Raw genomic sequence first — 25061 nt, forward strand, 5'->3', positions numbered from 1 at the left:
AACATAAGCCTATGGGAACCATTCTCACTCAAATCATCACACAAGCTACTGTAGAGGCCAGGGCAGGTAGATTGGCTAAATAGCATGACCCTACTCAAAGAAAAAGAAGAAGAGAAGGAGGAAGAGGAGGAGAAGAAAGAAGAGAAAGAGGAGGAGAAATAGGAGGAATAAGAAAGGCAATAAAAACCAAAAAACTAAATAAATAAATATCACTGATGCCAAGTGTGGTAGTTTGAATATGCTTGGCCCGGGGAGTGGAAGTATTAGGTGGTGTGACCTTTTTGGAGGAAGTGTGCCACTTTGGGTGTGGGCTTTGAGACCCTTCCCCTAGCCATGTGGGAGTCAGTCTTCTGTTTACCTTTGGAACAAGATATAGAACTCTCAGCTTCCCCAGCACCATGCCTGCCTGGATGCTGCCTTGCTTCTGGCTATGATGATAATGGACTGAACCTCAGAACCTGAAAGCCATCCCCAATTAAATATTGTCCTTTATAAGAGTTGCTGTGGTCATGGTGTCTCTTCACAGCAATACAAACTCAAACTAAGACAACAAGAGAGTGAAAAAAAAAACATGAGTTTTTCGACCCATTTTGAGTTTTCAATCAAGTAAGTGCTCTGTATCAACATTGTTTTGTTATTCATAGCCTTTGCAACAACAGTTCTGAGGACAGTGCTCAGTCTGGCGAGGACTCAAACCTCTCTAGATGCTGTTCTGGTACACGTTCAGCCCAAGCCATGGTAAAAAAAAAAAAAAAAAAAAAAAAAAAAAAAAAAAAAAAAAAAAAAAAAATTCTACCTGACCTGAGGCTGAGAGGACAGACAAAGACATGAGGCTCTGAGCTCTAGCTCTGCCTGTGGATATTCATCGCAGCTCGTGTAGTTACGTAGTAGGAAGACAGGTAGCCCTCAGAAGATGTTCAAGTTCAAATACCCAGAAATAGAAATGCCACCTTACAAATGTTATATATATAGAGTCCGCCAAAGTTTATGTACAAATAGACTTCCTATCATGAAGCATATAGAGGAGAGAAACATAATCCAGTTGTAGTATTTGAAGGTTCTGCGGAAAGTAATTAAGGTTAAATGAGGCTGTAGGGGAGACCTTAATCTGACAGTACTGTGGCTTCATAAGAAGAAAAGGGATGTGGGTGGGGATGATTTGCCCCCCAGAGCAATGTCCTGCTCCGTCTTGGACCTTTGCAGAAAGTCCCACCAACAGGAGGGCTTTGCCACATACAGCCACCTGAATCATGAGTCCAAAAGCATATTCCTTATAAATTGATCTGTGATATTTAGTTGGAGCATCCGAAAATAGACTGAGACACATGTCAGGAAGAACTCTGCAAATTTGACTAAATTCAGGATCTTTCAGTGAGGGATTATCCTGTATTAGCCTGTGTAATCCTGATGGGACCAATGTAATCATAGCAATCTTCATACAAGGAGAGCAGGGACAGAAAAGATAATTGTGAGGCAAGAAGATCAGAGTCAGGGAGACACCGAAAAGTCCTTCCTTGGGGATTTCAGAGATGAAGGGATGGGGCCATGAACCAAAAAAACTAAGAGACATGTGAAAATTGGAATAAGCAAAGAAGGAGATTCCCACTCCAGAGCCTTCAAAAGTAGCTCAGTCCTACTGACAGGTGAACCCCATGTCTGCTTTTGATCACCAGAACTGTAAGATGATTACAAATGCACATTATTCTAAGTCACTAAATTTGTAATAATTTGTTACCTCACTAATAAGAATCTACCATAAAATATTACATTTGCCTCTTATTATAGTAAATATAATTAACCACTTCTCATAGAAGATTCCAGGCCAGCCAGGGCTACACAGCGAGATCCGGTCTCAAAACAAAACAAGCAAACAAATCCGAAATGAAATTCAGGAAGAATGTCATTTACTAGCTCATAGCTAAAAACAAACTATTAGTGTAGTTCAATTTAGAAGACAATGAAAGTTAATTTACAATAAATTAGTATATGTGGGTTACAGATGAGGTGCATAAGGAGGCTCACGTTCATGTGTGGGTAGAGTAACTACAGTAGGAGGCAGAAAGGGACCAGATCTTTGCACTTACAAACCTACTCACTGTGAGAGTGAGAGCTGAAACTGAGGTTGACAAATCGGCGTACACAAATGTCTAATGGGGAACGAACCCTCTAACATGACTTTGTAATGCAGCCAGTAAGCATCTCTTCTTTAGTGGAGTGCTGAACAAAGGAGATATAATTGTTCCTTTAATTAACAAGAAGACACATTCATTTAAAAAGGCTCCAGTATATATTGAAGTGTTTTTAAAATCTTCTCTATGATAACATACAGAGTTCTAGGGGCTAGAGAGATGGCTCAGAGGTTGTGGGTGCTATACTGCTCTTGCAGAGGACCCCAATTAGTCCCAACTAGGACCCCAGTGCCTATGTGACAAGGTCACAACCAACTCCACTCTATTTCCTGGTGGACCCTTTACCTCTGGCTTCTGACAGCTCCTGCACTAGTGTGCATGTCTACACAGAGACATACTTACAAATGTAATATTAAATAAATAAAAATAAATATTAAGGAGCAGAGTTCTAAACTCAGGCGACATTAAATAATTTTTTTTTTACCTACCTGCATTGTCCCTCTGGGTATTGGAGATGAGCAGAGATTCTTCATTGTCTAAGGTTGTCCTTCACTCCCTAGGACATACAGCGTCATCAGTGAGACTGTGGGGACTGGTATTAGCTGTTGGGCTAGTGACTGGAAGGGGCCAGCTGGGACTATATTCCCAAAGGTAGTAAAAAAAAAAAAAAAAAAAAAAAAAAAAAAAAAAAAAAAAAAAGATAGGGTTGTTTTGGAGAGATTGGTAGATCATCACAAAGCCGAGGCATGACTTCAGATTCCGACTGCTACTGCCGTTCCTGCTGCCATTCCTGCTGCCGTTCCTGCCGCTGCCGTTCCTGCTGCCGTTCCTGCTGCTGCCGTTCCTGCTGCCGTTCCTGCCGCTGCCGTTCCTGCCGCTGCCGTTCCTGCCGCTGCCGTTCCTGCTGCTGCCGTTCCTGCTGCCGTTCCTGCCGCTGCCGTTCCTGCCGCTGCCGTTCCTGCTGCCGTTCCTGCTGCTGCCGTTCCTGCTGCCGTTCCTGCCGCTGCCGTTCCTGCCGCTGCCGTTCCTGCTGCTGCCGTTCCTGCTGCTGCCGTTCCTGCTGCCGTTCCTGCCGCTGCCGTTCCTGCTGCTGCCGTTCCTGCTGTCCTGTGACACTGTCTCAGGATCGAGTCTAAGTTGTCTTTAATGTTACTGCCCTGCACTGACCTCCCAAGTTACTGGGATTGCTAGTATACTACCACTCCTGTGTAAACAGCCTTCTAATGTAAGAAGGAGTTCATCTTGCTGACCTGAATTTTGAGTAGAATGTGTTTCCAGATGCCTGTGGTAGCACTTAGAGCTTTAGCTGTACCTCCCGGGTATACACATTGTTGTTCCAAACCTTTAGACTGATCACCTCAGAGGCCTCGGGAGAGTGATTGTGTTTCCTCCGTTATATATGTCACAGTTTAGGGAATATGTATGGATAGGTATGAAAGTCCAGAAGTAAAGGGTAAATTTTATCAATATAGTTTGCTATAAATTTTGGTGTGCCTGTCCAAATACAAGGATGCTACCACGCCCTGCAAAACCTCCAAAGTTCTCCTCCATCAAAGACCCACAGGCTGAGCGACACACTCGAAAAGATCACCATCTAGTGGCAAATCAAGGAAGCTGCAAGTGGTTTTTTGTTTTTTGTTTTTTGTTTTTGTTTGTTTTTGTTTTTGTTTTTTGTTTTTTTTTTCCCTACCCTTAGCAAAATTCCTTTCTACTTGATGCCACAGTTCATTTAGGGCAGAACTATTCCAGGGCCCTTTACAGCCGTGAAGTAAAAATAGTTTTTACTGTCTTTAATGGATGGTTGGGGATTAAATGAATTTTGTGGCAAAATTCAAATTTCGGTTACTGTAAATATAACTATCAGGAAGCAAACACACTCACTTGCTCACATCTTTTCTGTGGATGTATTCATAGCACAGTGGCTGACTATGTCCCCTGGAAAACATATAACCAGCAGGGCCAAAAGCGCTTACTGCTGACCTTTTACAGAAAATGTCTGCCAGCTCCCGCGGAGTCTAATAATAGACTGTTCAGAGTTCTTGGCAATATTAAGCAGGCCAGGAAGAGCTCGGCACTCACAGCTCATTCATTCGTTCCATAAGCGATGTGAGAGACCAATGGGAAAGGTTAGAGACTGAAGCAAGGGGGTGCTAAATAAGCAGGGGGACGGCACTGAGAATAAAGGTGAAGGGTGAGCGAGATGGCTCGGAGGGTGAGAGCTCTGTACTGCTTTTGCAAAGGACCTGAGTTAGGTTCCCAATACCCACATCAGACCACTTAGAACCAGATGTGTCTCCAGGGAATCCGATGCAACTGACCTCCTTGGACACACACACACACACACACACACACACACACACACACACGGGCGCATACCCTCTCCACACACAAACACACTACACACATGATCAAGAGCAGATCTTTAGGAACACCGCATTCCTATTTATGTGCAAGTTTTTATGTACTATAGACTATTTTAAAAGTAAAATTAATAAATATTTTTAAAGGGTGGAGGGAAGAGAGAAAGTCACTCACATAAATAGCCCATTGTATGCTGTCTAATTACAGCACAGACCAAAACCTCATGTTCTCTCTTGTCCCTGTGTTATTAAGAAAGCATGGATTCAGTAACGGACTGCTTGCCTCTGTGTGAAGCCTCGTGATCCTTTTACAGAAGGAGTTTATTAGGCTGTAGGGGAGTGGCAATTTTCGGAAAAGAAAGCAAATGCAGCACGTTGAGTTACACAACAGTGTAGTATTAGCAGGAACCAGGGCCTTTAACATGGTCCAGGAGTAAAGTTGTTTATAATTCCAGCACTTAGGAGCCTGAGGTAGAAGGATCCTGTTTTCCAGGCCAGCCTGTGGGTAAAGCACAGTCTTCAGCTTTAAAGACCAAAGACCCTAGTGGAGCTTTCTGGCTCACTCTAGTAATCTCAGCTCGAGAGGCTGAGAGAAGGTTTGCTAATGTCAGAACGGGATTGGTGGAGGCCAGTAGAAATGAAGGGAAGACAGACATCTCCTGAAACAGGACTGACCTTCAATCAAAACTGAAGAGCTTTAGTCTTTCAGGGAAGTGAGACTATGTCCAAGTGGCACATGTGGCAGCAGGGGCCCTTGTTTTGTAGGACTGAAGAGAGGAGGGGGGAGCTTTGGGGTTGGAAGATTCCATTTGCAGGTCAGGTCCCTGAAGTGGTAGACACTAGCGGGTTTGGGATGTGGTCTCCTTATCAGAAGCTTCAGCAGTCAACAGTCAGCTCTGAGCTTCTCAGTCCAGCTAAGGCTTTTAGGTAATTAACCCTTCAATCGCTGGTTTGGGACCAGCCAGAGCTAAAGTGAGACCCTCTTACTCATGGGTCGTTGTGTAAAGGAGATTGTTGTCAAGCTCCAGAACCTGACCCGACCTCTGGGGTGCGTAAGGTAAAAAGGAACCCCACCGTCATTCCGCTCCACACAAAATGACCATGTAAAGAAAACTAAATACACTTTAGTAGTACCTGTGTGATGTATCTATGTGATAGGAGCATGTATGGTGATGAAACCGTGTATGTGCTTTGAGGAACACTATGCACGTACATGCACAACCCGAGAGAGAATTTATGGACTATGTTAGCAATGTACCACGAGCAGGGATTGTGCTTAATATTTAGTATTAGTATAAGAGCACAAGAAAAAGAAAAGGCAGGTGTGCGTTTCTTAGATACTTTTGCCGGTGGATCCGTATATTTCCAGACTCACTTTGGCTTCCTGGCTGAACCTTGTCACTAGGTTTCTTTCCTCCACTGACAAGAAGGACGGATACCCCAGATACAACTCTTCCGGACAGAGCCGGTTAGCCCGAAATGGCGGGAAGGGGCGGAGCAAACATGGAGGGCGGGGCTAGAAAGTGCCCTGCGCGCCGGGCCGCTCTGCTGCGCATGCGCGTCTGCGCGCCCCGCCGCCATGGCGCTGGCGCCGTCCAGTCAGCCGCGGGTGGTGGCGGCGACTTCCCCTCAGGAAGTCAGGTCTCCGCCTCCTCCCCCCCACCCCGCCTGCTCTGCGGCGGAGGCGGCGGCGGCGGCAGCGGTGTTTCTGCCTCTCCGCCACCTCCACCGCAGCCTCTGGTCCCCGGCCGGCGTTGTTGGCGGGGAGGGGGACAGTAGTTGTAGACGCCCGCCCCTGCCTCAGAGAAGGTGAGTTCCCGCCCGGCGGCGGGGGCGGCCCGAGCTTCAGCCCTCAACTCCCGCGGCCTAGTGAAGGCCGAGCGCCCCGCCCCGCCTGCGCAATGGCCGACGAGCCGGGCGCGGCCGGCGGCCCTCGGAGCGCCTCTCTCCTCAGTGCCCCTCAGCGCCCGCTGCGTCACGGCCAGGGGACGCCACCGCCTGGCGGGGAAGCCGAGGTCCGAGGGGGCCAGGAGAAGAGGCGGCCAAGCAGAGGGAAGTGGGGGGGTCAGTGAGGAAGCCCCGTCTTCGAGCGACCCCCAGAGAGAGCAGCCTCGGTTTGGAGAGGAGACTTCACGGCAGGCCACCCAGGGACAGGAACTAGTTGGGAGTTAGGAGGTTCTGGAAAGCAGGGTGGGCGCTTCCAAGTTGAAAGTTTTCCTCAGGGAAGAGCGGAGGTGAGGTGGAGGGGATCATCACCCCGAAGCTTTTCGAGAGAGCTTTTCTGGAGAGCCAGGAAGACGAGTTAGAAAATATGTTCAAACATACCTTGACATAGCGATGGGAGTTTTTAGTATTTATTGGCCAGTGTGAGGGTGGCGAGGATCAAGATTTTATTCCATACCTACTGACTGGGACCAAAGCTGAGCTGTATTCTGAATTGCTCGGGGTGAGTTGGGCCTTTAAAAAAAAAAAAAAAGAAGAAGAAGAATGTGTAAGGAGAGAAGGCCTGAAGGAGAGGTTAAAATTTCCCAAGGGTTAGTCATTGCTTCTGCCGGCTGGGAACTATGGAAGTTAGGTGCCTATCTCCCACAGAGACCGGGAAAGCACCTCCTTTATCCTAATTACATTTCAAAGAAACGGTTTGATAGTCTATGAAAGACTTCTGACTTGTGGGAAATAAGCTTAAAATGATGGGATAGATAGAGCCCTTGTTGGGCGTGGTGTTGATCGCCTTAAATCCCCAGCACTGGAGAGGCCAAGGCCATCCTGGTCTACATGAGAATTCCTAGCCAGCAGAAGCTATAGAGTGAGATACTACCTCAGGAAAAACAAAAAACCGGCGGGGAGGGGGGGGCCAGAATTGTTACCTTTTTAAGAGTGATCTCTACTAAGAGTACAACTCCTTAGACCCTGAGCATCACAAACTCGGAGGCCTGCCATCTGTTGAGGGCTAAAATAAACAGTAAACCTGACAGCCAGAGCTTTTCCTTAAAGGGGGACTGGGGTGTCGAGGGACTTGAACTTAGGCTACTAGGGGCTATGTTAAATTTCAGCTTAAGTCACTTTATGGATGGAGGTTTGGAGAGTTTTGACATTCTCACCAACACATTTACCAAAACACAAAACGCTATTGACTATCCCAATAGAAATGTGTGCTCTTATGGGTACTACACACCTGAGACAGCCTGCACCTGTAAGTCTTTAAAGTAGTTTTGGAAATAATTTTATATCATGGCATTTGATTACCCACTGTAGAAGATTTCAGTAGAACACCAAGAAACAGAAAAACTATTTTTTAGTACTTTTGCCTTATATTGCTCCTTGTCTCCAGTGTGAAAGATAACGAAAGCCAGAATATTACAGTATAATTTAGACTCCATTTTCTAGAATACCTGTACATATAACACTAAAAGTAACTTTTTTCCATGATATCCGTATTTTATGTCCTTACACGGTTCACTATGGAGAAGTGGCACAGGAGTAAAATAGTATCCTTAAAACATTTTCATGAACACTTCCATTTAGTAAGAATGTTACAGAAATTCACTTGCAATCAAATGAGTATCTTTAATCAGCCTAGAATATCCTGAGAAATTTTTTTATCTGAATTTTGTGTGTGTGTTTTAAAACTTCTATCACCAAGTATGCCTGGATAGCTTTTAGGTGTCAACATGGAATTCTTTTTAGTTCTATTGTCAGATCACAGGACAATTTAGAATCAAACAAAGCCAACCTTTCTGCCAGTTTCCACATCAATTTTTTTTCAATGATTCTAATATATGCAAAAGACAAGTGATAATCCATGTAATAATAACTGCTGTTCCACTTATAGGTGGTAAAAATGAGACTAGTGAGATGGGAGTCTTAATGACCCTGGGAAAGTTCCACACTTGGTCTTGGGTTATGTCATCTATGGAGTGAGGTAGTTGGACTAGCCTAGTGGTTCTCAACCAAGGATGTGTCTGTTTCAGACTCTCCCATCTTCCATTCATTTGGAATGTCCATCCAGAGACATTTATGCTCATAGCCACTGGACAGAGGAACATGGTAAACAAATGCTTTAGGTAATCTTATTTGGTATAGGACAGAGATGCCACAGCACTCTAAAATGCACAAAATAGCCCCCTTATACACAACATAGATTATCCTATGGAGAATATCAGTATTGTCAAGTTTAGGAACCTTACAATAACCAAACTTCTGAAGGGCTGTGTAAATTAGATTTACAGTTTTGGACTGATTACTGAGCAGTCTGGAATTCTGTGGTGTAGCTGTGTGCTGGGACAGTAATCACAGAACATGGAAGTTTGGACTTTTAATGGTCATTTGAGCATTTGGCAACATTCAGAAAAAAATTAAAACCAGTAAGATTTGAAAAAAAAATACAGCAGTTTAAAAAGTTACCTAGTCACTGTTATGGGACTGTCTTCCCAACTCTCCACCTACCTTGCAAGTGTTGGGATTATAGGAATGTACCACCCTACCTGGTTTAGGACTCTTATTTTCAATAGTTACAAAAGGTTGGGTGGAGCCAAGTATGGTGGCTCATACCTTTAATCCCAGTACTTGAGGGGCAGAGGCAGATCTCTGAGTTTTAGGCCAACTTGGTCTATGTAGACTGTACTCCCAACCCCAAAAAAGTTAGAGTGGGCATGTCACACATGCCTAAAATCCTAGTGTTTAAAGGCTGAGGCAGGAGGCTCAGGAGTTAAGGCTGGCCTGGCTGCACTATGAGACCCAAAAAGACAAGTGCTTGGAGAGAGAGAGAGAGAGAGAGAGAGAGAGTGAGTTAGTGAGTTAGTTTTAAGCTATATTAGAAAACCCCTCCAAAAATTAGAAAAGAATTACAGTTTCAGTTCCATTCTCACCTTCAAAATAGGACAAGTAAAACTTTTTTGAGAAGTTTGGGGCTAACCTGAACACATCCTGTCCCAAGAAGAGTCAATATTGTGGTCAGTTTGTATGTACAATTCAGAATCAAGGAGAGTTGTGAAAACTACATTATTTGTTTTACCTTACTGTAGCTAAACTGTATATTTTTAAACAATTCAAAATAATTGTAAAACACTATATTCACATTCTTTCTAAACTTTCTGATTTAACAGTTTGTTTTTGAACACACATTTTTAAACAGAAAAGCTACATACTAGTGCTGAAATCAAGCTTAGTTTGAAAATAACCAGCATAAATACAGACTTGGTCATTTTTGCAAGAGTTAAAACTATAATGTAGTAAACATGTAGCAAACCCCAAATCAGTGTATGTCTTTTTCAGTTATTTTCAATAAAATTTAGCTAACATAATATTGAGCTGCAAATCAGTCTCCCATGAATTAGCAGTGTAATACAGTATAAAGACTGAGAAATTATTTCAAAGATAAGTTCATTTAGAAACCCAAATGAAACAAAGAAGTGTCTGGTAAGTGAAAGATGTTTCAGGCTTGTTTCAAATTTGTATCTTTGGTGAGATTCACTGGGTCACACTGTAGATTATGAATATATCTATATACCCTAGGGAATCATATAAGTTTTATGGTATTTTTCAGGGTGTTATGCCTCTTAGATATGGGCAGTGTTTACTATCAGTAATCCTTGGCCAGGGATAGCTTAAGGTAAAAATTAGTTCTTTCAAGCAAATACATTCAGGGCTTTACTCAGATATAGGTACCACCTTCCTTCTACTATCACCCCCATTCCTGGGAAAGGAAGTGAATGGATCATGAGCCAGCCACAGTAATTCCTCTCTTAAATTATTTTAGCTTGTATATATTGGCTCGTTGATATTATAATTGGAATATACCATTCTACAACATTTTTAAAAAATAAACCATGTTCATAGCATCACATTTCCAATATATTTAAGTAGCTACATAGAAGGTAGGCATTTAGCCGGGCAGGGGTGGCGCACACCTTTAATCCCAGCACTTGGGAGGCAGAGGCAGGCGGATTTCTGAGTTCAAGGCCAGCCTGGTCTACAGAATGAGTTCCAGGACAGCCAGGGCTACACAGAGAAACCCTGTCTCCAAAAAAGAAGGTAGGCATTTTTAACATATACATGTAATCCTAGTACTCAGAAGGCAAAGACTGCTATTGACAAGTTTGAGGCTATTCTCTTCTACATAGTACCAGGTTAGCAAGGGCTAAGTGGTGAGACTGTCTCAAAACAACAGAAATAACCTAAGAAATAAAGGTGGTGACACACACCTTTAATCCCTCAAAAGGCAGAGGCCAGTCTGGTCTACAAAGCCAGTTCCAGGACAGCCAGGGCTACACAAACCCTGTCTTGAAAATAAATACCTGAAAGGGCTACACAGAGAATCCATCCTGAAAAACCAATACATAAATATTTGAATTTAATGTACAATGTTGGTACTAAATGGTATTTATCTTCAGTCCACTTTATATTGATATGATGGAACGCCACACTTATATTTTAAAAGATTTTTTTAACAGTTCTAGAGGCTGGTGATTTTTCTTTAAAGATGGCCACCATCTGGTGAAGATCACCTTCATGGAGGAAGGCAAGAGTATGTGTGTGGAGAGATATCAAACTTGCAGCCATAATTCTCTTTTCACTGACATTAATCAAATCCTATGGTGGTGACCTCATGACCTAAATAGTTCCCATTTGGCTTCACCTAATGCTTGTACTGGGGTAAAGTTTCCGCCATTCCAACACCAGCTTTGGGGGATATATTGTCAAACTGTAGCATTCTTGCTCATAAATTGATAAGCATCTGTAAATTTTCAGCAGTTGGTTGCTTTAGATTTAACTGTAGACCATGTAAATATAGTGATTTGGGCAAGATTAATTGTGAAGGGAGAAAAGTTAGCCCAAGTCCTAAAAGTTAATATACAACATGACTATCCTCATGTTTGTATTATATTACATATTTAGTGACATTTATATGGTTACATTTTTACCAACTAGGAAAAGGTTGCCTGCTACAGGTAAAGTTGGTTTATGGTTCCTCCCAATGATTCTCACAGAACATTAATAGTATACAGTCATATTTAATTATTTGCAGGGGATTGTTTCCAGACCCCCTACTTATAACAAAACCTACAAAAGTCTGACTCAGTGAAGCTGTATATAGCCTTGACTTGAGTACAGTATAACTGTTAAATAATTGTTATACTGTATTGTTTAGGGAATAATGACACAGGAAGTAAGTCTTCTTGCTCAATAAACATGATTTTTTAAAATCAATAGTTGAGTCCAAAAAAGTGGAACACAGAAATATGGAGGGTTTACCTAGGTTTGAATCCATGACTCATAAAATTGTCTGGTTTTTTTTTTTTTTTTTTTTTTTTGAGATTGTTTTCAACAAAAAAAAAAAAAAAAAAAAAAAAAATGCCTAGGTTCAGTGTCTTAGTCCACATTTCAATATTGTGACCCAGAGCTTCCATCATCAGTTCCCAGGTACCTTCTCATTTACAGTGATATTTTCTGGACCACAGAAAAATGTAAAGTTCTGGTGTGATGTCACACATCTATAATTCTAGGTACTTACAAGGCTAAGGCAAGGAGGATTACAAATTTGAGGCTATACGGCCTGAGAAATGGCCACCTCTAAGTCCGAGGGCCTGAATTCAATCTCTGGGACTCTGGTGGAAGAAGAAAGAACTGAATCTTTAGCTATCCCCTGACTTCTGCATGCCTCCTCTGGCATGTACACTGGATACATACACAATAAACAAATGAAATTTTTAAAAAATAGACATTGAATATCCTTTTTAAGATATTATTTATTTATTATTATTTATACAAGTACACTGTAGCTGTCTTCAGACACACACCAGAAGAGGACATCAGATCCCATTACAGCTGGTTGTGAGCCATCATGTGGTTGCTGGGAATTGAACTCAGGACCTTAGGAAGAGCAGTCAGTGCTCTTTAACTGCTGAGCCATCTCTCCAGCCCCTTTTTTTTTTAAGTTTAAAAGATCTCCATATTAAATATTAAGCTTACTAGATGATTTCATATTATAATGAGGTTTATTATGAGCAAAAAGTTGTAACTATAGTCTTGTAAGCAGTTGGAAAATTAAAAATTTGAGATGGTGTTTGAAATGGTATTGCTAAATGAAGATTGAAAATGCAACCTCCAGTATTTTACCTTCCTTTACTTTCTCTGTAGATATCAGGAATGCAGACAGGTTTTTATAAAAGGTATCTGTGGAGTGATGCTGCTGTTTTTATGATGAGATAGGTTGAAAATAAGAGACTATCTTTTGTAGTCTTTGAAATGTAGCAGATAAATTTCATCCATACCATTTTGTTTAATTGTTTTAAGAACGTTTTGTGGTAGATGGTTTTGCCCTTTTGATGGGTGAAGATACGGGCTTAGAAAAGAAATAATTAACTGACATATTTGGGTAAATAGGGTTTAAACTCAGGTCTTTCTAACTCTGCTCCCCCACCCCCAACACTGAATTCACACAGCACCTTAAGTCCCTAGTAATTTAGCCAGCACATTCATACAATAACTAGAAGAGAAATTCAAGAAACTATAAGTCTGTATCAAAAGGTTTCGTTGTTGTTGTTGTTTTGCATTAGTGGTTTCCACTGCAGTAAAGGTAATATACAGTAGTCTTACCTTTAAAGCCCTTTAAAGAGGCTTCGATTCACTGTGAACTGTTTAGTGGTCTTACCTCTAGTTCATAAATGAAGATACTGACCAGGATGAGTTGTGACTCTCAGCTAGACACAGGTGTGGGTTGGTAAATAATTCTTGTACCTTAAGTCTGAGTTCCTGTCCAATGAATGTTCTTTAATATGGTGTGGCTTCCATTCTGTATCTTGCCTGTATACTGGTGTCATGAAGAGAGGGGGCAGGTAGCCATTAATCACTACCATCTACCATCTATATACACAATTATCTTTTCTACTCTAGTCTCTTAATGTTCAGAGACCTGGAGAAACTTGATCTCTTTAGCTCTTCCATCTTGGATGCAAAAGTACTAACATAAAATTGTGCTGTTTAGATCTCATCTAAGTAATTGCCCTATACACACAATGTAGTTGTGTGTGTGTGTGTGTGTGTGTATTTGTGTGTAGATTCATACCTGTCACAACACTGAATGGAGGTCAAGGGAAAACTTGGAGTCAGTTCTCACCTATCGTGTTGGTCCCAGGAATCAGACACAGGTCACTAGGCTTGGCCATAGGTGCCCTTTACCCACTAAACCATCTTACCAGCCACATCATCTAGTTTTACTCATTGGTAATCTTGTTTGAAACTACATCTTGGTTTATATGTGATTGAAATTCAAATACTCTAATTACAGTTATTCTTGGCTTCAGATTGAGAGGACTTGGATTCAGGTCTCAACTCTGCCATTAATGATTGGGCAAATCACTTTGAATCATTCTGTTTCTTAAACCCACAGGATGCCCTGTTTGCCATATTTGTGAGAATTAGGTAAAAGAAGGCATCTGTGTTTATTCTAATTCTGTAGAAAAGTTACCAGGTAATCAAAGTGTTATTGTGATATTTGAGTTGTGTTGAAATTTGTTAGTTAGGTTTTATAAGATTGTAAAGTAATACGCAATTAGAAAGATAAGTTTCAAGAAAATAAAAAAATCATTCATGGCTATTCACAAAATGTTAATTTCTCTGTTTGCCCTGAATCAACATTTCAGTTACTAGTATGTGGACAGTTTCAAACTCACTCAAAGATTATTTTCTGTTAGATCCTCTCATACAAGGAGTTTAGAGGTAGAACATGCAAAGCTGTTAGCACATGTTCATAATGTGAGTAGAAAGGACCCAAGCATCTTTGTCTTTGCTCTGAATCACTGGCTCACTTCCTCATGTCCTGTGATGACTGAAATCCACTTATGGCATCATTCCAGCAACAGCAAAGTGATATCTTGTAGCCCCACACATTTAAGCACTTAAGGGTTTTTTTGTTTTTGTTTTACTTGAACTTACTCATATGGCAATATTTTGCCTAATAATGGCCAGAAATGTATATTTTGAAAGATTTCGTGTGTTTGTGCCTTTGTATATTCAATCTAAGATCTACAAATAAGAAAAAACATAATATTTGCCTAGGAGCCTGGCTTATTTCACTTTATATGATGACCTCTAGTTTGCATTCATTTTCTAACAAACAACATAATTCTGTCCTTTTTTAAATGGCTGAATAGTTGTATAGTATATACCACATTTTCTTGATCCATCTGTTGATGGATCACTTGATTCTGTAACCTAGCTATAGTAAATAGTACTGTAATAAATGTATTACACATTTATTACACATTTATTCACTTGAATGGTAGAGGCTTATACCCACAACTATTAAAGCTGGATTATACAGTGGTTCTATTTTCAGTTTGAGGAGCCTTCATGTACATTTTCATAGTGTTTAGTCAAGTTTATATTCGTATTGACAGTGCATAACTCCCACACACCCAAAGTCCTTGGTAGCATGTATTGCTTTCTTAATGTTAGACATTCTGACTGGGGTGAAACTCTCATTTAGGCATTTGACCTGCTCTCTGGAGTGTAGTTGATAGGCTTAGTGACACTCAGTTGAAGAAGACTAATTTTTCATTTTCCAGCAGGTATAAATTACACGTAGCTTCTTGGTTAGGGATGAGGCTTTGTGTCCACTTTACCTTTTTAGTGCTAAGACCCATCTGGCTTGAACCTATGCAGATCTTGTGCATGCTACCACAGTCTGAGTTCATATGTGCATCAGTCCTGCTGTGTCTAGCAAACACTGTTTCCTTGGAGTCATCCATCACTTCTGACTCTTACAATCTGTCTTCTCTTCTACATTGATCCCTGAGCTTAATGAAGATATTCTGTTTAGGACTGAGTTCTCCAAAGTAATGTCACACTCCAGATGTCTGTGTTGATTGTCATCTACTATAAGAAGCAGTTTCTCTGAGGAGAGTAGAGTAATGCACTGGTCTGAGAACCCAACCTATTGTGACCACTGTGGCAGGGGAAGTCCTTAATTAGAGAGTATTTCTGCAGGTCATTAGGTATCACAAAGGAATGGAGATATACTAGAAGGAATGACTGATATGGGCAAGTGGCAGAATAGAACAAGGTAGACCCTAGGTTGGCATCAAGAGGTCTCTAGTGGATGGAAGTGGACTGGAAAGAGGGGCTCCTGCCAGACTAAGTAAGACTGAGAAACCAGAATAGAGAACAAGAAGGATAATCCATTCTTTAAAAACTTTTTTAGGGTTTTTAAAATAAAATACTCATTGGGCGTGGTATATACTTTTAATCACAGCATTTGGGAGATAGAAGTAGATGAATCTTGTTGAGTTTGAAGCCAGTCTCATCTACATAGTTCCAAGACAACCAGGGATCTATAGAGAGACCCTGTCTCAAAAAACAAAACAACAAAAAGCTAAGTTTTAGTGGCTGGTCAGTGGGTAAAGATGCTTGCCTCAGGGGCCTAACTTGAGTTTGATCCCCAGAACCAACATTGTAGAAGGAGAAAACTGATGCCTGCAAGTTGTGCTCTGACCTCTATACATGTGTACACCTCTACACGTATAATAAATGTGCTTTAAAAAGTTTTCGGATTGACAGCAAATAAAGATGAATTTTGTAGGTTTTGTCTGTGCTGGTTGTGTAGGTATGAACTTTTAATCTTTGTGAAAAAATTGTGCTTGGTTTCAGGTGAATGAGAGTTGAGTATTAGACAAAAATAGATATAATCTCTACTCCATGGTTTAGCTCCTTGATTGTTATAGTCTTCACTTTGTGGAGTTTCATGCTGAAAAACTGAAGCAATTAATGGTTGAATATGATCAGATTTCACCATCAAGTTCTCAGCCTGATAACGGTAAGGTTTTGCTCATGTGTGCCGTCTGAGATATTTAGGGACTGGGTTGTTTTACTTGGCGTAATATGTCTCCAAGATTCATCCGCTTTATCCAGTTGTCAATGGACAGATGCTAGGACTGTTTCTGCTTTGTATAGATGTTTATTCCATTAGGTAGTTAGACCATCATTTGCTTTACCCATTTACCTATTGATTTACATTTGGTTTTTGGAGGGTTCATACTACTATGAACACTGATGTTTATCCTTTGGGTAAATGCCTCTGAGTGGTATGACTAAATCATTATTACATAGGTGTATATGTAACTTGATTAAGAAGCTGCCAAACTGTTTTCTGAGTGATTGTCCCTTTTACCATTCCTGCCAGAAAGGTCAGAGTTACAGTTGTTCAACCTCCTCACTAAACACTGTCAGTCTTGTAGTCATTCCAGTGAATGTGTAGTGATCCCTCACTGTGGTTTTAATTCACGCTTATTTTATGTCTGATGATCTGCAGCATCTTTTCCTGTGTTTATTGACCATTTGTATGCTTGCTCTTTTGAAGTACAAAATGGTATGCCTTTATTTCCTCATGTTTATTGTGGCTGTCCTAATCAAAATTTTTATGCTTCTAAATTAGTATGATATTTAGTTTTTCTAATTCACCAAAGTACATTTCAGTTAGACCATTTTCCTATTCTCAGAATAATCACTGGCCATGCCTCTGGGATGCTTTGTTGGATCTTACTTCTTAAAGGGAAGGAATATTCAGTTGTACATGAGGGGCGGGGTTTGTCCTAATAAATAAATCCCCCAAAATGAATTTTAATGTGAGGTAAAGAAAGATAATAAGGAATTGCTGTTGCTCTTTAGAAACTTTTCTGTGTGAGTTCTTATCCCTATTATGTCCATCTCTACCTCCGCCTCCTCAGTTTCCACCTCATACTTGTCTTCTGGGAGAGAACAAACCAGAAGGCATTCTAGAATGCCTTTATAGCAGTCAAGTAATAGAGGGGAATCCAAGTGCTGTATAGATGCTGCAGAACTCCATTCTGTTCCTTCACCTTTTCTCATACCCTGGTCCCATAAGTAGTAGCTCATCCTGTAGCTGAGTTTATCATTTTCAGCATTCCAAAATTTACAAACATCACATTCTTTCATTAGTAAGCCTTAGAGTACTATAGACAGGTAAGTATGTACATTTATTTTATTGAGTAAACAGGATTTTAAAGATTAAATTACTTAATTATGGTTCTGTTGCTTGTCCTAGAAAACAATAATAAGGTCACAGCTTTAAAATTACCTAACATTTAGATCAGGCCACTGCCACAGACGTGATTCACACATCCCTATTGCTATACATTTTTTATTTTTAGACTTATGAAAACATCTCATATTCCATTTCCTTTCTATACTTTTTTCTCTCAAGTTAGAATACTGAAGTTACTGTGAATGGTTTATGAGATATTTGACCATTGTGATACTTCTCTTTGACATACGTTATCAAAATATTTAACAGTTAATGTAGGTTTTAATTTGGGTTTCTATTTGTTATTTTAACCTTTCTAAGAGTGAAAAATTTTTCAGAACAAAAGAATTTAGTATCTTTTTCTCCATTTACTCTACAGATAATCCCTTTCGGTCAACCTAATGAAGCATTCAAACAAGCCATATGACTCTTTTCAAGATGAACTTGAAGACTATATTAAAGTACAGAAAGCCAGAGGCTTAGAGCCAAAGACTTGTTTCAGAAGGATGAGAGGGGAGTATTTGGAAAGCTGTGGGTACAGAGAAGAGTTTGATTCCAGGCCCAGGTATAGAATGTTTGATCAAAGATTCCCATCTGGAACCAACCATTCCTACCCAAGATCATGCAGTAGTTCACAGACGGAAGACCAGGTACCCCAGTGGTTACCACCTCATGATAAGATAAGACTAAACTCTCTGAGCTATTGTCAATTTACTAGGGATGGCTTCTCAGAAAAACCAGTCCCCTTGAACCTTAGTCAGCAAGAATACAATTGCGGCTCATATAGTGTAGAATCTGTAGTTCACAAGCGCCTCTGCTCAGGACACAGTGCCGTCGACCCTCAAGTCAGTCATAGACAAATGCACCAGAAGAGGAAAAGACATCTAGAAGAGGGCAGAGAAAGGCAGGAAGAACGGCCCAAACATGAGAGGAAAAGGAGTTCTGAGGAAATGGATTTAAACAAACATAGGAGCATCCAAAGAAAGAAAACAAAGGCAGAAACAGAAACTGTACAGGATGGTACAGAAAAGCTTAAGAATCGAAAAGAGAAAAAAAACCGAGATGTATCATCTAAGAAAGAGGACCGTAAGCGTAGGAAGGAAAAAAAGGAACAAGGTGAAGAAAGGACAGAGGAGGAGATGCTTTGGGACCAGTCTATCCTTGGATTTTGAAGCTCCTTAGATCTCCTGAGACTTAGATCTCCTGAAATAACAGTCAAGGAGCTTGGTTTTATCTGCATTCATATTCATGTCACTTGCATATGTGGACAGAAGTTTCAACTTCTTACAGAGTTGAACATGAAGTATTTAGTGTGCTTGCTTTCCAACATGGAGATTACTTTTCTATTTTCTAAAAGATTTATTAATTTTTCTTACCTATGGTAGAATTTCCCTTTAAGAGAGTGGCTCTGCTTTTATTGACCAAATTGCTGTGGTGGTGGAATTATTTTCCCTTGGGAGATCATTTATTTAAAATTGGAAGATTAACTGACTTTTATGGAATCGATATTTCTTGGTTGGGTTTCTTTTAGTTTTGAGTCACATATTTTTATGCTCACTGGCTTTCTCTATGAAGCAATTTAGATTTCCTTTTTTAGATCTAACTTGCAATATATTTTCTGGGTTGGAAAGTGAAATAACATAATAATTTTATCTTAACATATAGTTTTTAAAGTTTCAGAGACTTCACACAAAATCAGTTTATATTCTGAAAATGTTTATAATAAAGTATTTTAACTTCTGGATGTTGCTTTGTGTCAGTGCTCTGTTCTAGTGATTTTCTTTTGGAAAGGAAAAAGCATATTAAAGATTTTAGAGGTAGAATACACTAAAAGGTTGTAAAAATTATTTACCTACTGTATCAGGCTCACATAATAAAAATCTATGGCTCACAATAATTTTTCTAAATAATTGAAATGAAAAAAAGAATTTACAAAAGAAAATGCTATTATTCTTTCCTGGCAATGCTGTGATTTCTTTAAAATGGCTCAAAATCAACAGTGTCATACAACAGAACATTAACTGACACTAAATATATCATGCAATTTCTTTAAAATATTTTGATGAAAATCATAGATACTAAGCAAGAGAAGACTATAAATGTGTGGTATTGATCATATTGAGGCCACTGTGGCTAGCACAATTTTAAAAAAAAATTAGGACAGAAACCTTTTTCCTAAAATGTCCCCTGTTCTCCAACTTCATTCAAATTGAATGGTGGGAGCTAAGCCTAATACATGCCTGGGACAGCCTCCACTACAAAGAAACTTTTGAACCAAAATAGCCGAGGTGGAAAAACCCTGGTCAAAACTTAGGAAGATGTCTTAAGTATGTTTAAAAAACAAACAAACAAACCAAAACAATCCCAAAGAACAAGGTGGGGGATAGTAGTATCCTTCATGCATCTGCAAGTGAAAAGAATCAGAGCAATGAAGAGGACAAAAGTTCTGGGAAATCAAAAGAGAAGAAGCCTAAATACCATGGAGAGGTGCAAAGAAGTACAAAGCAATTGGCAATTTAGTTCCTTGCTCCCTAAGCCAGGGAGGGAGGGAGAACTGAAGACTACAAGTGAGTAAGGTAGGCCAGAGAGTGCCAACCACTCACAGTAACATCAGAACATAGTCCCAACTGCAGGAAAAACCCATGTTTCTTAGCAGCTTTAAGTCCATCAGTAGGATTAGCCTGAAACTATCCCCCAGACAACTCAGATTTGGAGAAGAAATCCGTGTCCCAGCAAATGCTCAGAGTACTATACACAGTCTTGAAAAGTACCTGTCAGAAGCACCTCATCATTCAGGACTGACTGCTCTTAGGATCAGAAAATAATGAACAATCACAAATGGTTCCTACAGAGGACCTTGCTGCCCTTGACAGGGTGGGAGAAGGTACCTGAGGACAAATACAGATAAGAAGGAATGTCTCTCACAAATCCAATGGGGAATACTGGCTTTGGGGAGGAGGGGAATAAGGGACATGGTTATCAATGTTCCCTTTGTGACAAGAATCAAGACTGGTCGCATGGTTTTACATGGGGGAAGAGGAGGAAGAGGGAGCCTAGGTCTGAGAGCATAAGACCAGAATTGGCAAAGGGCTTGGCTCCCATCAACTCCCCTCCATCAAAGAAGTTGGTTTGATTACTTCCTCCACTCTGAGGCATTTCAGGTATACACCACATATGTGTAATGCCACAGACTGAAGGCCATGTTGTCTGCTTCACATACCAATAAATGTTGTTCTGGACAGTGAGACAACTTCTGCTTTCACAGTGTCTCCAGGTATACAGACAAAGTTTCCAGAAGTAAATATAGATGTTCTGGGCACATAAATTACCTCATTTTTACCTGGAGAGAAATACAGGACAGGTTGTAGATTGTCTGCTGCAACTTAGTCCTACTTGGACTTTGGTGAATCCTTCAACTTAAAGAGTAGAGAACGTGGGCTAGAGAGATGGTTCAACAGTTAAAAGCACTTGCTCTTGCAAAGGACCTGGGTTTGATTTCCAATAATGGTAATTCACAACAGTCTGTAGCTCTAGTCTTGGATTGAATGCCGCCTTCTGACCTCTGCAGGTACTAGGAATACATGCAGTATACTAGCAAAAGATTCATTTACAAAATAATGAGAAGACAAAAACCTGCAGCCATTTACCCAGCTCCAAACAAGCACACCCTGAGGGCCCACACCAGACATATCCATCAATAGGCAAAATAGTGTACAATAGGCAAAATAGGTGGACACGTAACACCTATCAGAATCTTCACAGGTTGCTTTTATATCCTTTCTCACCCTACACACAAAAGATAGATGATTGATAAATAGAATTTTAAAAAAAATAGAAGAGAATAAAGGGTCTCAGGTAGTCCAGGTTGCCTAAAGATGACCTTAAACACCTGATATTCTGCCTCCACTTCCCAAGTGCTAGAATTGCTGGCGTGCTTCACCATGCCCAACCAGTCATGTGTCTTTATCAGGTTTCGGCAGGTTTAGTATTGGTTTTCTAAAATTAATTTGAGGGGAGTTTCACAAAATAGAGAAACATTCATAATGATTCTTTAAAGGCCTGGTAAAATCTAATAGTGAATCAATATGTCCCAAGTTTTCTTTGTTAGGAGGCAAAATTATGTCTCTGTAGGGTTATACCTACCAAAACATGATAAGTGATACAAAAAGAAAACTATAGCCTAAGCATGGTGACACACACCTTTGATCCCAGCACTCAGTAGGCAGAGTCTTAGATTTCTGTGATTTTCAGGCCATGCTGGCCTATGTAGTAAGTTCTGGGACACTCAGGGATATGTAGAGAGACCCTACCTAAGAAAAGCAAGAAGAAAGTAAGCTATAAAGTGGTATTTCAGATAAATAAAAATACAAAAGTTTAAAAAATGGTTGCAAATTCAACAGCATACTTAAATGTACACCATGATCAAGTTGGTTTTGTTTAGAAGTGCAAGGATGGTTCAATATACACAAATTAACATAATACAGCAATTAAATAAAATCAATGATAAGGGGGAAATTACATAATTGAGCATGATGGAGCTAACTCAAAGACTTGAGAGATAGAGGCAGAGGGTCAGAAGACTCTAAAGTGTCTCTGTCTGCTTCTTGGAAAATGGTTTTAGGGTGAGTCACTGGATGACAGAGACCAAGGGGCTAGGAAGGCATGAGAGTACATACAACTGTGTCACCTAGGAAATAAAGGCAAGAGAATCAGGAGGTCGGTGCCAGCTTTGGGTACATAGTAAATTCAAAGGCAGCCTGGGATACATGAGACATCTCAAATAGCAAGTAGTTAAGTATATGCTTATAATCTTACTACTTGGGAGTCTAAGGCAGGAGGGATATGAGTTCTAGTCAAACCTAGGATACACAGCAAGAACATGTCATCTTAAGAGAGAAACAGCCAGGCAGTGGTGGCACACGCCTTTAATCCCACCACTTGGGAGGCAGAGGCAGGCAGATTTCTGAGTTCGAGGCCAGCCTGGTCTACAGAGTGAGTTCCAGGACAGCCAGGGCTACACAGAGAAACCCTGCCTCAAACAAAACAAAACAACAACAACAACAACAACAAAAAACAAACAAACAAAAAAAGAGAGAAACAATATTCAAAAATAAGTCCTTTAAAAAATACCTCAATAATGAGTGAAAAAAAAGGATTCTAGCTGGGCGGTGGTGGCACACGCCTTTAATCCCAGCACTTGGGAGGCAGAGGCAGGCAGATTTCTGAGTTCCAGGCCAGCCAGGTCTACAGAGTGAGTTCCAGGACAGCCAGGACTACACAGAGAAACCCTGTCTCGAAAAACCAAAAAAAAAAAAAAAAAAAAAAAAAAGGATTCTATTCAAAATTTCCTTTAAAATAGGAATAAATTTAAAAGAAAGTAAAGACCTTTACAATAAAACTTGTAAAACAGAGTTGATGAGATGGCCTTACCAGTAAGGGACTTGCCACTATGCCTGACAACCTGTTTTTGATCGCCTGAACCCATAAGGTTGAATGAAAAAAACAATTTCCATACATTGTTCTCTGATCTTAACATGCACACTATAGGGGACACGCAGACACAAACACGGAGATGTAAAAATAAATTAAAAAAAAAACAATGAAACACTATCTTAGGGTTTTTCTACTGTGAACAGATATCATGACCAAGGTAACTCTTTTTTTCCCCCTTCCCTTCTCCCTCTTACTCCAGCCCCACCTGCTTTGGCCCTGCAGTTTTTATTTGTTATATGTAAGTACACTGTAGCTGTCTTCAGACACCCCATAAGAGGGCATTACATTACGAATGGTTGTGAGCCACCAGGTGGTTCTAGGATTTGAACTTATGACCTCTGGAAGAGCAATCAGTGCTCTTAACCATTGAGCCATCTCACCAGCCCCCCACCCCAAGGTAACTCTTATAAAGACAACACTTAATTGGAGCTAGCTTATAGGTTCAGTCCATTATCATCAAAGTAGGAGCATGGCAGCATCCAGTCAGGCATGGTGCAGGAGGAGCTCTGGCATCTCTAACATCTCAGGGTATCCAAGGAAACTTCAATGCTACCGCTTCTTATTCCAATATCTCAAATCCACACATGGTCATCTGAACTCCTTCAAAGGTCTTGGGTCACTTCTCCAGCTCTGCCATCTGTAGTACTCTAGGCTCTGGTTGACTCCACTCCACTGCTGTGGTTGTCACATGGTACTGGCATCTCTCATAGGCTTCCAAGGGCTCTTCTGCTACAACTATGCTTCATCAATATCCTCTCATAGGTTCCCTTCATGGTGCCAAGCCTCAACTTTGCATGACCCCTTCAATCCTGGACCATCAATTGCAACTGAGGCTGCACCACAGTGCCAAGACTCAGCTGCTCTCTATGACCCCGTCATGCCTTCCAAACCAGCACTACATGGGTGATTCGTACATTACCAAGCCCAGCTGAAGCAGAAGGTACAACCTTAGCTATCTCGGGAACACATTCTCAGAAAACACTTTCCAGAAGACTTCACCTCAGGAATCCTGGTCTCTTCTTAATCACTACTAATTTATTAGCTCCCGCTAACCAGCATCAATTGTCCCAGTAGTCCCTTCTATTCTTGGCTCTAAAGCCAGAGCCACATAACCAAAGCTGTCAAGTTTTACTGCCTGCTGGAGCTGGAACATGGCCCCTTGTTCTATTACATCATCATCAGCTTTCTGTTTTCCAACTCCCTCACTGCCTAAGCTTGGTGGTCCTGGAACTTACTCTGTAGATTGACCTTGAACTCAGATCTGTATGGTTGTGTCTCCTAAATGCTGGGATTAAAGGCATGTACTACTACCCTGGATTTAAGACTTTGTATCAGGCTGGGTTTAAACTCAGAGACCTACTTGTCTCTGTCTTCTGGAATTAAAGGCATGTACTACCATGCCTGAACCTAAGCTTTTCAAGGCCACTATGCCTCAAGATCTAGATCAAAAGCTTGTGTCATCCCACGTCAAGATCTGGGTAAAAAGCCTGTGTCTTCCAGCCCCATAATCTGGATCTAGGTGTGCCCTCAATTTCTAGAATGTAGTCGAGTTGACAACTAGAAATAGCCATCACAGTAACCCCTGCATATTCTCCGACTTCCACAAGCACACTGTGGTATCTGTGCACTCCCATTCACACACAAGTAAACATAATACACTTTTAATTTTATTTTTAATTTCTGAAATTTTAGTATAATAGAAGTTGAAAAAAAATCACATACCAAAATTAACCTGACACAAATTCTATAAACTCAATAAACTTCTCTACAACTGGAGTAGCTATTTGGAACAGAAGCTTTGCAGGTTCGAAATAGAATTTACACTTTCACTATCAAATATATTTTCATACTCTTACCCTCCATCAAAAACAACAAAAAAGATCACAGCAGAGTTAGAACTAGAAAAACAATTACCCTTCTATCCTCTTTTGTAACTTGTGTTTTATTATCTCAATTCAGTATTTTTTTCTTCTAAGAAACTAAAAGAAAGATAACATGAAAACCCAAGAACTATTACAAAAAAGAAAGGGACAGGTG

General features: G+C 40.6%; 1 protein-coding gene across 3 annotated transcripts; it reads left to right on the forward strand.

Moving 5' to 3' along the window:
- The first annotated feature begins 6080 nt into the window (after positions 1–6080).
- Positions 6081–19275, forward strand: Krcc1 (lysine rich coiled-coil 1). Of its 3 annotated transcripts, none has more exons than XM_034512504.2 (3): positions 6083–6298; positions 16139–16304; positions 17911–19275. In XM_034512504.2, the coding sequence occupies exon 3, from the start codon at positions 17933–17935 to the stop codon at positions 18701–18703; it is 771 nt and encodes a 256-aa protein (XP_034368395.1). In that variant the 5' UTR covers positions 6083–6298; positions 16139–16304; positions 17911–17932; the 3' UTR covers positions 18704–19275. The 3 variants fall into 3 exon arrangements, with proteins under 3 accessions (XP_034368396.1, XP_034368395.1, XP_076796010.1); XM_076939895.1 differs by lacking the exon at positions 6083–6298 and adding an exon at positions 6915–6935; XM_034512505.2 differs by lacking the exon at positions 16139–16304 and having other exon boundaries at positions 6081–6298.
- The last annotated feature ends 5786 nt before the right edge of the window (positions 19276–25061 follow it).

This window comes from Arvicanthis niloticus, chromosome 9 (genome assembly GCF_011762505.2).
Source record: "Arvicanthis niloticus isolate mArvNil1 chromosome 9, mArvNil1.pat.X, whole genome shotgun sequence".
NCBI lineage: Eukaryota > Metazoa > Chordata > Mammalia > Rodentia > Muridae > Arvicanthis > Arvicanthis niloticus.

Excerpts from the sequence above, each read along its gene's own strand:
- Krcc1 (XM_034512505.2), top strand. The coding sequence starts at position 17,933 with ATGAAGCATTCAAACAAGCCATATGACTCTTTTCAAGATGAACTTGAA.